Source organism: Mesoplodon mirus (genome assembly GCF_964341445.2).
Source record: "Mesoplodon mirus genome assembly, chromosome: 4".
NCBI classification, from domain to species: domain Eukaryota; kingdom Metazoa; phylum Chordata; class Mammalia; order Artiodactyla; family Ziphiidae; genus Mesoplodon; species Mesoplodon mirus.
Window position 1 is genome coordinate 86,475,974 of NC_138979.1, and position 15,429 is coordinate 86,491,402.

General features: G+C 45.4%; 1 protein-coding gene across 1 annotated transcript in view; it reads right to left on the minus strand.

The window, feature by feature from the left end:
* LOC309802869 (A-kinase anchor protein 13-like) overlaps positions 1 to 15,429 on the minus strand; it is a gene marked incomplete at both ends in the record, with an annotated part of 85,282 nt that overhangs the window by 2,510 nt on the left and 67,343 nt on the right. The window contains 11 exon segments of the mRNA XM_082618751.1: positions 3 to 241; positions 2,901 to 2,977; positions 3,104 to 3,285; positions 3,820 to 3,896; positions 7,406 to 7,654; positions 8,539 to 8,656; positions 8,773 to 8,898; positions 11,210 to 11,460; positions 12,081 to 12,233; positions 12,817 to 12,929; positions 14,345 to 14,480. Coding sequence (XP_082474877.1) covers positions 3 to 241; positions 2,901 to 2,977; positions 3,104 to 3,285; positions 3,820 to 3,896; positions 7,406 to 7,654; positions 8,539 to 8,656; positions 8,773 to 8,898; positions 11,210 to 11,460; positions 12,081 to 12,233; positions 12,817 to 12,929; positions 14,345 to 14,480 — 1,721 coding nt within the window.

Below are 15,429 nucleotides of genomic sequence, written 5' to 3' on the forward strand. Positions count from 1 at the left end.
ACTGTGGGAGGAGACAAAGAGGGGGGCGATGCTGAATGTAAATTACCCTCATTTATGGCACTTTTCATTAAAGGCCCTCCTTTGAGAGCCTCTTCTGTGTTGGATCGGAAGAGGATCCTAGAGCTTTGAGTTGGGGAGCAATCCTCTGGCAAGGGAGTGCTGCACTCAGTCGTGTCCCGGAAAATCATCTCCTTCTCTTCCAGTAAGAGTAGGATCTGCTGGTCCTTTTGCTGAAGTTGTTCTGCAGGTGCACAGAGAAGAGATCTGGTGACTTGACTGTTCACTATGATGAGATGACTAAGACATGAGCACCACCTTGTGGTAACGCACGGAACCACAAGGAACATAGCTTGCCCCACTTTCTTTTTCATCATGAAGGCAGTATCAAGCTTTTGATCTGTAATGTCTACCTGGAAAACTATCCTGGGTCTTTCTAGGCAAATACCAGAATTTCTGACATAACGAACTTGCACTCTGTTCCATTCTCCTGCCTCCTGTTTATTTCTCAACCCACACACTCTTCTCTGGCTTCTGCCCATCACTCTGCCTCTGCTCTTTCCAAGGTTACCCTTCACTGCTGAATCCAGTGAAGTCTTTCATTTCATCTTTTCCAGCATGGATGACTTCCTCCATTTAAAACTGTTTCCCGGACTTCCCTGGTGGTGCAGTGGTTAAGAATCCGCCTGCCAATGCAGGGGACACGGGTTCGAGCCCTGGTCCGGGAAGATCCCACATGCCGTGGAGCAACTAAGCCCGTGTGCCACAACTGCTGAGCCTGCGCTCTACAGCCTGCGAGCCACAACTACTGAAGCCTGTGCGCGCCTAGAGCCCATACTCTGCAACAAGAGAAGCCACTGCAATGAGAAGCCCCCACTAGCCACAACTAGAGAAAGTCTGCGTACAGCAGCGAAGACCCAAGGCAGCCCAAAATGAACGAATGAATGAATGAATAATAAAATAAAATAAAACTGTTTCCCTCCCCATCCGCTTTTGAGGACACTGCTGGTTCTCTCTTCCTACCACTCTTACTCCAGCACTTTACAGACCAGACCTGCCACCTGCCATGAATGAGTATCTGGGCTCCCCCCACCCCCCAGCCCTGGGCTCCATCCTAAACTCCTTTCTATACTTTACATGCTTTCCTCTCGGGACCTCAGTCACTCCCATGGCTTCAGTTACCTCTTATGTGCTGATAACTCACAAAAGGCACCCCAAATCCTACCCACTCTTTGAGCACCAGACCGCTGAGTCCCACTGTCAGGAGGCTCTCTCCACCTAGACGCCTTGTTCTCCGCAGGTCAGAAACCTCTGTTCTCCCTTCTTGCCACCCCTCTTGCCTCCTCCTGGTAGCCTGTGGCCTCTTCCTCAGGCAACAACATTGTCATTCCCCAGTTACCCAGCTGGAAACCTGGGAGCGGTTTTGTCTCCTCCCTCTGTCCCACCACCCACCACAGTGGTTCCTTATTTCTTACTCATGTCCATCCCCCCTCCAGCCCATTTCTCACCAAATTTACCCCAAGAGTCCCCCAACTGGCTTTTCCACTCCCAGTGGGCTCCCCCAGCCCCCCAAGCAATTCTCCCAACTGGTGTCAATACCAATTAAAAAAGTTAAGTCTAAATTTTGCTAAAGAAATTGTATCATTCCCTTTGTTGCCTTTCAAGATGTGGTGGCTTCCTGGCTTAATCTCCCATCACTCAGCCCTGACTCTCCAGACATACCAAACCTTCATTCCTTGGCAGACACGTCAAGTCCTTTTTCACTTTTCACCTAACTATTCTTCATCTGGTGAGGTAATTTTTTTCAGATGTAGCTCATGTGTCATCTTCTCTGTGAGACTCACCACAGGCAGGATTCGTGGGTCCTACACACTTTACATGTGTCTGTGGTCTAGATGGCCTGTCATTTATGTACATCTCCCTTGCCAGAGTGTGGGTTTCCCGATGGCAGGGACAGTGCTTTAGGGCTCGTTGCACCCCTAGCACCTAGCGTTATGCCTGGCCAGGTGCTTCATACATGTGAAAAGAAGGCAGTTCTTATCTCTGCCATCCTAATCACAGGCAGAGATTAAAAAGTGTGATACTGGCTCCAGTCTAAATCTGTCCATCTCTTTTTTTGTTTTTCTCCCCATTGAAACAGAATGAAGTAATAAGTAAACTCCTTGGGCGCCTATATTTACTTGACTCTGGGCCTTACTTCTACCCAAAGCACAACACGTATTTACTTCAGAACACTCAGCAAGCACCGGCAAAGGGACACGAGCACTGCGCCCTGCAGTTGAGCAGACAGGGAGCACAGCCCTGGCTCTGCCATGAACTGTGTGTGTGTGACCCTGGCTTGCTTGGCCTTCATGGGCCTCAGCTTTCTCACCTACACAGTGGGGACTGCAATACAGGGCTTGCAGGGATGCCAACAAGACTACATGAAACAGTAGGGCCTTGACAGAGAGTGGTCAAACGTAACCCATAGGCACACTTCTCCCCAAACCACCTCATGACGGATTTGGAACGCAGGGCACAGTGGCGGGGGTAACTGACAAATGGATCAACTGGAAAATTCTTTTCTGCAAGTACCTTTCTCTCCTTGTTTTAATCTTAGATGTGACCATGAATTCTGGCAGATTCTTCTGTGACAAAGTACAAAGACCGTCACCAGGGTCCAAGGACACTGATACCGAGACGAGAGACCCAACATCCCCTCGATCTAGTATCAGACACATTCCTACAGCCATTGTTCACCAGGACCTGTGCCAGCTCAGATTTGGTCTCTCTTTTGTTAGGAGCTATTCCCCTCCTCGGTTGACATGCCTGCCGGGATGGCTCTGGGATAGAGGAGCAGCGGGGACTCCATGGGACTGCAGACGCCCCCAGACAGGGCCTCAGACCGCTTCCGCCAGCTTTACCTTTTAACTCCCGAGCTTTGGGGTCCAACATCTTCTTTTCTTCCTCAGTTTCACTAGGAATTCCTTCATCTTCATCTCTGTTCCCAATACAACCACAACAAAACAACACATTCTGAAGATGTCGATTAGTCTGATGGCAGCCCAACCATTATGAAACCACAGAGGTACCAGGAGGCAGGGGTGGGCCAGGGTGTGTGACTCACAGGGTGCTGATCGTGTCCTGGATGATCTGAATCCAGCTGTTCCGCTCCTCTTTGGAGCTGGCATGGACTTCCACCATCTCTGGATCTTTCATCCCCATACTGATTAGGAACAAACCTTTCTCCTCGTGTGCTACCTCTCTTACAATCAGCTTCTTTAGGGAGATCACCGTTGACTTCTGGTCCTGGAAAATGGGGGAGAGCGCAGACGTTAAGACACGGATACAACATTCTAGCTCTTAAAACAACCTCCGTCTAAGGTAAGACTAGATGCCTTTTAAAAGCATACGGCTCACTCACATTTTATGCAACAGAAAAAGATTTCCAAAAAGGAAACGAAAATTTAAGGTTATCAAGGTTCGAGTCCTGTTTTCTGCACGATGAGTCCTTTCCGGTTCGTCACAGAATCTGGTTGGCAATGTTATAAATTGGCAAGATTTGTAATACGTAATGTGTGAGACATACTCCAGTGACAGATTTCTTTTTAGATCAAATGCCAAAGGCTCTCAAAAGGATTATGAGGGAACAGAAAAATAATTGGTGGGGAGGGAGGTGGGCAGAAAACTGCAAGGGTATGTAAGAAATGACTCGGAGGCATCTGTCCTGAGCCAATTTTAAGAAGGTGGGAGAGCAGTAATACAGTGTTAACACTCACCACCTACCATCACGCGTTTGAATACTATTAATTACAAACAGCAGAGACAAACAATTCAGCTTACCAATGACGCAAAGACGTATTTCTGGTATTTTTCTTGAAGGAAAACTAAAATGTCAGTAAGCAGGACCGCTTGAACCTCTGTAGACGGGGGAAGGGAAGAGAGAACAATGGCCACTGAACGGTGAAGCACCTTCAGGGCACTTCATTAGAGGAAAACTCAGCAACACACCCGCACAGCACATTATTACACTCCCCCAAGGCAAGGGCTTGACATTTCTGCAGGGTCCAGATATGGTCATTAGATTTTTAGAGGCATTTTAAGATGGAACTTGTCACCAAAGCCTTGTCTTGGGAAGGCTTAAGCACTCAGTGCTGGAAAGATATATCCCACAAGGCAAGATTTTTAAGAATAAATACTTTAAGAGTAAAGCTGGAAAGCAGGACTTTAACAGATGCAAAATAGCAACACATTCTACAGGTCATAATACTCAGGTCATAGTATTTCTCAACTTCTGATCACAGTAATGGGAAAAAGGCGCCGGACAGCAGACAGGAAGGCTGCCAGAAGGTGATGTACAAGAATATCTCAGTCTAATGAAAGGCAGGCTTCATCCACACATCCTAGAGGACACGGATGGCTAGACAACACCCGCTGCCGTCACAGGTACACGGAGTACAGTGGCTCCGCTCCCAGCTCCAACACAGCACAGTCAACCTCAACCCCTCTGCACCGTGGAAACAGCCTTCTCTTCTTCTCAATTAAGACAAAACAAAAGCCAAATTAACATCTCTAGTTGGATCCAGGAATCAAAAGAATGCCACAAACTCTTGCTCTAATCCTCTAGGAGTATGAAGTGACATTTCCCATTATTCCCTTAAGGACAAAGTGGGACCTCCCTGGAGGTGAGCCGTCTACTGACACCTAACAGGTCCCTCTGTACCACCTTCACTCTGGAAAGGGGAGCCTACAAATCTCTGGGAAAACAACGGGCTGACTTATGCAGCCGCCTCCTGGGTGGGCAGGACCCTCTTGGCCTTTTCTACCACTACTGCCAAAACTGGGGTGCCCTCTCTGTGTAATTCATTGCAAAGCTATGAGGAAAAACAGAAGCAAGGATGTCTGATTCCTAGGGTGGTCTAGTTTTTCAGCCTAGACCACAGTAATTTTCCATGCACTACCATTAGTTTTGACAGGTTTTTTTTTTTCTTAAACTTTACTTTTAAATAGTTCAGGTGTCTGCCAAAAAAAAAAAAAAAAGAGCTCTAAAACATAAGTTTCAACTTTATTGAATCCTGAAGTTTACGTGATCACGGCGTCAGTAGATCAGAGAAAAACAATCCTACCCCTTTCAAGGGTTACCCGACACAGGACTGGCTGTTCTTGGCACAAGTCATTTTCACTTGGGGGTGAAAATGACTAAACACCAAACTCTTATCTCCACTGGAGACATTTTAGGCCACAAAACCTGTCGTTGTGCCATTGCTTTGACCGCAACATTATTCCAACAGCTGGAATCTATTAGTTTTTATTTCGGGAATGAATAAATAAACTGCTGTGTAAAGAAAATACAGCACTGGCAGCAACTCTAGGAAACCCATCCTTACAAGAGAGGGCAGGTACTTCTCTACCATCAGGCTACCTCCGACACGGCCTCACAGTGGCGGTGAGGCCAGAGCCCTCAACTGTGGTCTCAGGACATCACAGAGCATCAGGGCTGGAAGGAAGGAGTTGCAGGGATTGCACAATTCAAGTTCATCATGGAACAGTGAGAGGCACAGCTGGCTGGTGGCAGGAAGGGGTATTTCTTCTCTCTGAGATGACCCTGCCCGGAGGAGCCCTTCCCGGATCCCTGCGACAACAACCGCCCTCGTCTCCGTCACTGGTACCTCCGCACCCCTGCTGTCCACTACCCTGCCCCTAGCAGCTGAACTACACACACTCTAACTCACTCACCCCTTTCCTGCTCAAACCCTCCATTCTGAGCCCATTCTTCGCTCACTCCCATCACCAGCATCCCTGTCAGCTCCCTAGTCTGGAGCACGCACCCACCCCAACCTGGCCCCCGGCCGATTCTTCAGCCATATTTCCTGCCTCACTCTGCTGCCAGAGACCCCGACTGCCCACCCTTCCCGACGGGCCAGACCCTTCAGCTCCACGCTTCCACGCTTCCTCCTCCCTTCTGCCTGGCTCCCTCCTCTTGTCCTCAGTTCACGCCTCTCTATTCTGGCAACCCTCTCTATTCTGGCAACCGTCATACTGCAGAGCAAGAACCTCTTTACAAGTCTCTTCATTCTCAGCCCAACTTCTCATGCAGGGTGTCCTGCGACATTCACCTTTGAGAGCAGCTGAATGCCTGGGATTTCTTTACTATGTGGTCTGAGCATGGTGAGACCCTAGCTAAGGAGTCCTGGGAATTCTCCCAGAGCAGCTACCTATAGCATTACTTATACCTCGGCGATGAGAGAAGCACACATTTTCACTCACCTGAGTTTTATGTCAGCGGGGCTGATGGCACTCGGCTGCTTTGTGTGCTCAGCTCACCGAGGCCAGGGAGGTGGGCTGGGTATACTCAAGGCTACTGCTGAGGTTAGAGTTACCATATAGGCCCAGAGGATACAGGTTTGATGAAAACAATTATTAAAAACAAACAGGGGCTTCCCTGGTGGTGCAGTGGTTGAGAATCTGCCTGCTAATGCAGGGGACACGGGTTCGAGCCCTGGTCTGGGAGGATCCCACGTGCCGCGGAGCGACTGGGCCCGTGAGCCACGACTACTGAGCCTGCGCGTCTGGAGCCTGTGCTCCGCAACAAGAGGCCGCGATAGTGAGAGGCCCGCGCACCGCGATGAAGAGTGGCCCCCGCTTGCCACAACTAGAGAAAGCCCTCGCACAGAAACGAAGACGCAACACAGCAAAAATAAATAAATTAATAAAAACTCCTACCCCCAACATCTTCTTTAAAAACAAAAAAAACCCAAAAAAAACAAACAAACCAGATGCACAGATGAATGAACAAACCTCCTAACTTCTTTCACTTGATGGGGCTGATCATTTAAAAGGTAAAAACTAAAATCAAACAGAAAGTGAGTATCTTTTATGACCTCTTTTGCTTAGAGAAAGATAAAAGATGAAAAACAAAGTTTAATAATAAATCTAGTTGCTGTGAGTTAAACTTTCGTTTCTCTAAGGTCTCAGGAGCTGAAAATTCCTCTGCTATCTCTTAGGAACGAGTGATGTATATTTAATCTCAGAGAATCTATGAATTGTGCAACTGATGGTATTTCCCTCCTAGCAATTGTTTTGCCAGAGACCCTGACCCCAAATGTGTTGCCCCTCTTTCATAGGGAAAATACGTCTTCCTTAACACCTTGCTTTTTTGTATGAATCTTACCCTTTGCTTTGTTCTTTAAAAAAAAATTTTTTTTTTCATTTCCCGACTGCATCATTTCCTCGTTCTCTTACTGTATTCTATATGGTTTTGTAAGCCATCTCAAACCAGTCTTTTCTGATACAAGATTAAGATCAATTAAATGCCTGCTGCTCCTGTGTGGCATCTGGACATGGGTCCCTGGGAACAACCTGGTGACATCTGGATTCTGCCCGCTGCCCTCTGGCACACGCTTAAGACTCTGACGAGAGTGAGCCTCACCTTTCAACCTCCCTGTTGTGCTCTTCAGAAACACGCTCCCATCCCGCACGAGCTTCTTCCACTTCAGATCCTCCTTGGCAAACACCTGACCACTCTTCATTCTCATGATCGACTTGCTATCTGTCTTTGTATAAATTTCATTGAGACGGACCTTCTTTTCATAACTCGCCACTTTGCTGTCCACAGCTCCAATCACACCCTTCACCAGGCCCAGGGACTGAGCTAGATCTTCCTGTTCCACTTCACTGTCTGAGAATGAAAGAATAACTGTCTCTACTGGGCAGAAGGAGGGGCACCCTGCCTTCTTTTTTTTTTTTTTTTTGCGGTACGCGGGCCTCTCACTGTTGTGGCCTCTCCCGTTGCGGAGCACAGGCTCTGGACACGCAGGCTCAGTGGCCATGGCTCACGGGCCCAGCCGCTCCACGGCATGTGGGATCTTCCCGGACCGGGGCACGAACCCGCGTCCCCTGCATTGGCAGGCGGACTCCCAACCACTGCGCCACCAGGGGAGCCCCAGGACCCTGCCTTCTTGCTCCACATCACTGTCCTCCCTCTGTGGGCACGCTGGCAGAGCGAAGCCAACACGTCGAAGGGCACGTGCCTACCCCTCGCTCTGTCAGAGTTTAAATCAAGTTAGATGTTTCAAAGATACAGATGACATGCAGTTATATGCCACGTTCTAAAGTGGAAGGAACCCAACATTTTTAGGGAGGGAGAGGAGCAACCAGTTTTTTATTTATGTCTTTATTTTACCTAATCCTTAATGTAACTGCCCAGGAGCAGGATTAGCTGAGAGAGAAACTACGAAGTAGTGATTAAACGAGAAACAGTGGTGATTCTACAACTTGTAGGTGGAATCACCTCCCAGTCTAGGGACAAGCAACAAGTTGCTTAGGTCACTGAACTCTCACTGGGATCACTAAGTGGTTCCGTCCCTTCTTGCTCTCATTCACCCTAAGTCTGCTGATATAACACTTTATGTTTCCACTCAAGAAAACTGTCTTTCAGATAAAACACAGGCTCTCTTTTAGACCTTCTCGACGTAAAAGAGTTCTTCTACGGGGTCTCCAGTGCTGTTGGACAGACTGGAACAGTCCACTGGCAAACAAGACTGAGTCCAGAGAGAGACGCACCTTTGGTACACTGCAATATTCTTTGGAACAAAACCGGGTATTGGGTGATCCGTTGGGTTACAAGCAATATACACTCTGGGATTCCAAGCCTCCGTACGACTGAACTGCTCATCTTCTTCTGCAAGGAAGTAAACCAAGTGTCAGGATCTACCCAAGGGAGAAGGCTCGAGCCAAAACTGACAGTGACACAAGGCTCTGGACAACAGGGAAATCCCCACCGTTTCACATCGATACCTTCACAAAGGCCTGAAAATGCTTATCCTTGGTATAGAGGTCTTTGAAGTAGTTTACAGACTGGTTGTGCTGCCCACAAAACTTGCCGTATGTCTTCTTTAAGCGTTCTGCATTCTCTCCTGAAAACTGCAGAGGAAAGAGAACAGAGGTTATGCCATAACTCAGGGTGCTAAACTCCTATTACCATTTTGTCCAAAGTTTCCAGTCTACTTGTGAAACCCAAGAGAGCTCCCTCCAAAGACTGAAAGATTAAAATGGTACAGGAGCTTTGGAAAACAGTTTAGCAGTTCCTCAAAAAGGTAAATATAGAGTTACCATATGACCCAGCAATTCCACTCCGGGACATAAAAACATATGTCCACACAAAAACCTGTATATGAATGTTCACAGCAGCATTATTCACAACAGCCCCAGAGTGGAAATAACCCAAGTGTTCATCAGAGGATAAATGGATAACGTATGAATGAAAAAAGCCAATCACAAAGGACAACATATTGCTTTATTCCATTTATATAAAATGTGCAGAATAGGCAACCCCACAGAGAAAGTAGATCAGTGGTTGCCTAGGGCTGGGGAAGTTGGTGGGGGTGACGATGATAAAAATGCTCTACAACGGACCGTGGCGACGGCTGCACAAGAGTCACGGATATACTGAAAACCACTGAACTGTGCACTTTAAATGGGTGGATCACATGGCATATGAATTACATTTCAATAAAGCTGTTATATATATTTAAAAAATAATAAATACAGAGATATCTATGTACTGTGCACGTAAGAAATGCAAGATGTGTTTTAACTCCAATTTGTCGTAACACAGTAATAAAACAGAGAGACTCACTAGAAGTCTTTCATGAGGTAGCACTCTCAAAGAAGTCATCCTGATAAGTCAGCAAGACATCAGAAACGGCCGTCATTACCTAGGGATCTGTTTATCCTACTTACCTCAGGCCAGCAGGCCTAACAATTCTGCATGGCCCTTACCTCATTCCCAAGCGTGTGCAATCTCAACCACTCATCTGAAGCTACGTTCACTGTGGGGTAACCGCTGAGTTTCTGTATGTGGTCCACAAGACACGTGCTAAGCATCAATTCCCGCTGGACTAACAATCTCTGGAGGCAACACAGCTTGATCCTTACCCCAAAACTTGAAAAAACGTTCAGCATAGCCTTTCCTTTCCCCCTTTACCAACAGAGGAGCTGAGGCAGAGAGATTTTTAAGTGATCGGCTCCCATCACAAAGCAAGTGCCCTAAAAGGGTGACTCTGGCACTGGCGCTCAGAACCAACAAATGGACACCATGGGGCTAACATCTTACTAGAGAACATGCACAAATACAAGGAGCTACAAGGTCAGAGGAAGTACCAGTGCAGGTCTGAGGGTGGAGAGGAGGGGCAGAGGGAGAAACATGGAAAAGGACAGGAGGGGGATGTTTGGGGAGGAAGGGTCCTCACTTGCAGAGCTGACCGTGCCCACTTTGAGGCCCTGACCACCAGTGTGAACGCATTCACTACACTGCATCTGCATTTACTTCACGACATGCCTATCCTTCACTCCTAGAACATGAGTTCCATGAAGCAGAGGTCTACACTATACTTACCTTTGTGGTTCCACATGGTATTGAGTAAATCCCCAGTGAATACATGAAAAATGAATGAATGAAGGCACCAATGAATTAATAGGGCAAGGGGTACAGACTCAAGGAAGGACAACGAAAGGACAATATTTCCAATTCTCAGGCAAATGTTCCAGCAAGTAAGCCTCTGCTTCCACAAGGAGGCAGAGACTTGCCGGTGAGAAAGAGCTAGTCAGATGTGATGCGATCCCCTCTGCCTATAAAGGTTATACTAGCATTATTCATCTTTCAAAAAGAACGTTTTAAAAAAGAAACATTTAGAAACTGCCTATGACATATACATCTGAAAGTATCAAAACAACTTTTAGCTAAATTGCTTTTGACGTAGGATTGAAACCATACCATACCCTGATGAAAATATTAGCAAGAAATATTTTATGAATTATTTTACAGTTTCTTAGTTTCTTAGTCAAGTTTGTAGTCTCAGGTGGTTTTTAGATAAACGAGCCTTTTGATTTGAGGCACAAGTTGAAGTTGAGACTTCCAAAAACTATTTTTTGATCTCTTAAACTATAGTATCTCTGATGTTGGTACAGACTCTGAGGAAGAAAAACTGGCTTTTACCGCGTATCTACCATGTATGCTGGGTACTTTATATATACATTACCTCTTAAATTTTAAAATAGCATTAAAAGAGAAAATCTACTGTCCTCAATTACAGAAGAAGAAACTGAGGGTCGGAGAGCTGCAATCACTTGCCTAAGCTCACAGAGATCGTGAGCAGTCCAGCCAGGATGTGAATGCACAGCTACGGGGCCCCCAGTGCGTGTGAGAGGCACCAGGCGCCCACCCGCTGCTCACCTGGTGCACAAGCACATCCCCAATCCTCTTGATGAGAAAGTTCTTTTCACTTTTATCCACCAGAGAGTCCTTCTTCCGCTCCAGGATCCTCTGAAAGAACTGGCTGTGGATACTGATCAGCTCATCCAAACAGGGGAAGAGCTTCTCCACCAACTGCTGCTTGAAGAGCAGGTCGGCCGTCATGCCACGGCTGTACACGTCGCTCATGATCTTGAGTGTGCGGAGGTGATGGAACTCCGTCTGCATCAGCTCTGGGGGAGGGACAAGGCTCAGTGGTCAGGAATGCTCTCCTGGAGGATTCTCCTGCAAAGCGTGTCTGCTGCTACTAACAGCCCAATTTTGTCTTAAGGCTATTTACGGCCCAATTTAAACTTTAAAACTGAGTCAACAGCTGTCTTTTCCCTAAGGTGTTTTCATCCTATTCCTCGATTTTTGACGGGACCTCACACTATTTTCTGACAGGTGTACTGGATTCCATCACTCTTAAGTGGTGGTTTCCAATGTGGTCTTCATTGGGATTCAAGACCCTTCATAATTTACTACGTTCCTATTTCCCAGAAATGACTTGTATTTAGTCTAGTTTCTACTGTAGCTGAGGAATTAAACTGTACTGTCACAAGAGATCTCTTTTTAGGACTATCACAAAATAAGCACTCATATTAAATAAAATGTCCAATAAAATTAAAGAATATAATTTTACAGAGAGAGTAAAGGATAGAAATAAGATGTCTCTCTACCTCAAAGTTTTCAAAAGAAAATCTTTGAGATGCTACATACTTGAAAATTGACTTGACATAGCCCAATAAATCCCCTAATAAACAATGCCAGACAATGCACATCAAATATTAGCAGAGCACATGAAGAGTCTCACCATAAATCACTTCTTGCCGTATGACCACATCTTTCTTTTGCTGTTTCAGAAACTGGCTGTCCACTATCTGACTCCAGCACTCTGCTTCCAGCTGTTTGGACTCAATCTCAAAGTCTCCCATTAGCTGCCCTTCATTCATGTCTGTACCTACTCCTCAAAATACAAAAAAAAAATCAATATCAGAATCCTGCATCTGTGACCTCTAAAAAAAACCTCTGCTGGACGTTCCTCATGGTGATAATTTCCTGAGACATAAACACTCTACACTAATACAGGGATGTTCATAGAATATATATTCTATTAGAAAAGATCATTTTCTGTTCCAGAGTGACATACTCTATATTCAAGACATTGATTAAGGGTGATAACCGTCACATAAATCAAAGGTGATTAAGACATGATCAGGGTCCTGGTGACTTGACTTGTTTAAGAGAGTAGGCTTACAGCTGTGCCAAGAGAGCTAGAACTGAACGTGTACCAAAGTCTAGGGGAAGGAGAAGCGTTTGTACTAGAATCTGACCACATTAAAATCAATGACATCCTTCAGTGGACAACCATCTAACAACAGGGTAAGTGGGTTTACCAACTCATTATAAAGCATGTGATGCTTTACAGACAGTTCAGAGAAGTTTCACAGGAGTAAGGAAGAGGCAGGAGATGCGTTAGTTCTTGCATTCTAGGAGATGGCACAAAGTCTCTGCAGACACACACAATACATGCCGTGATTTCTGCTTACCCTCATCAGTAAGGGACTCTGTTGACTCATTGACCTTGCTGATTTTATTTCGTGAGTCTGTTGAATGAGACAGGAATTTCCAGGTGTTTGATATGTTCTCAGCATTGCCAACTCTGGGGGCAAAAGGAAACACATACCGTCAGATACATTCTGAGAAGCCACAGTTTCCGGTCTTAAGTGAAGATCTGACAAACTAGAAAGTGACAGCTGGCTGCAAGTACTACAATGATGGAAGACAAATTACTTAGGTCAGGTACCCAGCAATATGCAACACAAACTATTAAGGAAGGTTGGAGGCATTTAACATCACTGCAAGCATGAACTTTTTGAGCCTTGGATTTTTTTTTTAACGATAGGTAGCAAGGAGAATGCTCTTCCTTCAAACTGCATGCACATTATATAAGAAATTTTTCTGTTTGAAACTCATGTCTAACCACTACACTTTTTCCCTGTGTTCCCTAAATAACTATAGACCAAGCCCTTATATTAAACCATATTCTTCCAACTTTTCTTGAGCCCAACTCACCAGCTAGCACATTAGGCACCCAGTAGATGTTTGTGGTACAACACAAAAGTAAGCCAGAGTCATTTAAAACTAAATTTTATTTAAAGGCCAACTTTTAAAAGTCATAATATAAACTCATTTGGATAACATAAGAACTTGGAAAAGAAAGCCTTTGGTTAATTACAATAGAAAGACAAAACGACATAAAAATCCCTGAAACTTTGTTTTTAATGAGGAGGAAACATTAGCCAGCACAGAGGTTAGGAAACACAGACAAAAGGAGATTTGCATCCTTCAGTTGGGAATTTTCCTCCAGCCTAGGTTAAGAGAGCTGCAAGAGATGTTTTGAGTCCTACATTTGAGATGACTTCTTTACTGGATGGGAAGGCAGGCATCTTACCCCAAACAGCCAGCAACATCATAATTGGCCCCGTGCTAATCACAGACAGCCGAGGCCTGAACAATCAGGGGCCACAGCAACTTCTGGAGGGACCATAAAAGGAACTCAGTGCAGATGAGGGATGGGGAACCTACTGTAGTACCCGGCCCATTATTCACTCCCATGACTTAAGAGTCAAGAGGCAAGTTTAAAAAAAAAAAAAAAAAAAGCGAAACAGAACACAGTTACCCCCTCCCCCCAGGTTCATCTGACCAACAGAAAAGTGTGACATATGAAAATACAAGTGATAGAAACCAAACATTCAGAATTAAATCTTTTTTCCTATTCCCACTTCTTATTTTGATCTGAAAATCATCCTTTTAGAAGGCAGGTTCTTGAAAAGCAGGGCTGATCATGTAAAAAAGCAGAGGACAACTGGCCTAAAAATGGTGTTTAAAGGGGATCCTTGCTACAAAATGGCGATCATGATGGTGCATCAAAGTGTAATCCTCACCCCACTCAGCTGTAGCACTAACCCATTACGTTATACATTTCTTTCTAAAACAATCTTTTTGTCAAATGGTATAAATTATTATGCTCTGTCACCTAGATGTCAACTGTGTTAGCTTTACATCCCCACTCACCCAGCAATGTTCTGAATGGAGACACTTTTGGAGAGCGACACACTCTGCTGGGACCGTCTGTTAGCAAACATGGGGGCGGCAGTGGTTTCATGGGCCAGGAGGAATGCGGACTGAGGGCGCTCCTTGGGCTGGGAGGCTGTAAAGAACGAAAGGACACCAAATGAAGTATCACCGACACATGCCCACCAGCACTGACTCACCTGATGAATGCCAAATAGAAGCAAACTGCTTTAAAAGAGATTTACCCTGGGAGTGTAAATAGGTACAAAAACTCTATGGAAGACAACTTGGCAATAGCTGTTGAAACTGTAAATGCCTATCTTTGATCCAGTAATTCCATTTAGGATATGTTTATTCTACAAGATTTACTTGTTTATATTTGAAATGACATATGTCCAAAGTTATTCAATGCAAAGTTTGGTAAAAGCAAACTGAGTATCAAAAGAAGATCAGTTAATCAATCATTGTACAGCCTACATGTGAATACTATGAAGCTTTAAAAAAAAATGAGGACACTCTCCATGAACTGACACAGATCTGCAGATAACATATTAAGGGGGAAAAAAACCAAGGTGCAGGGCTTCCCTGTTGGCGCAGTGGTTGAGAGTCTGCCTGCCGATGCAGGGGACGTGGGTTCGAGCCCCGGTCAGGGAAGATCCCACATGCCGCGAAGTGGCTGGGCCCGTGAGCCATGGCCGCTGAGCCTGCGCGTCCAGAGCCTGTGCTCCGCAACGGGAGAGGCCACAACAGGGAGAGGCCCGTGTACCGCAAAAAAAAAAAAAAAAAAAAAAATCAAGGTGCAGAATAAAGTGTGCAACAGACCACCTTTTATGTTTTAAAAACATAATTAATAATCCAAATTGGTATTTGCTTCATTATGATAAAGAAACTTAAGGAAGATAAATATAAAACTAAAAAAAAGCGGTTCACCTGTGGGGTGTGATGGCAGTGAGGATAAAGAATCATATATTTAAAAATTTAAACTAATTCAAAGTAAGAGAAAAGGAGACCGAGAGAATTTTAAGGATAAAAGGAGCCTCAGAGATAACAGGCTGGTGTTCTTTGGGAGGACCTACCAAGAAACG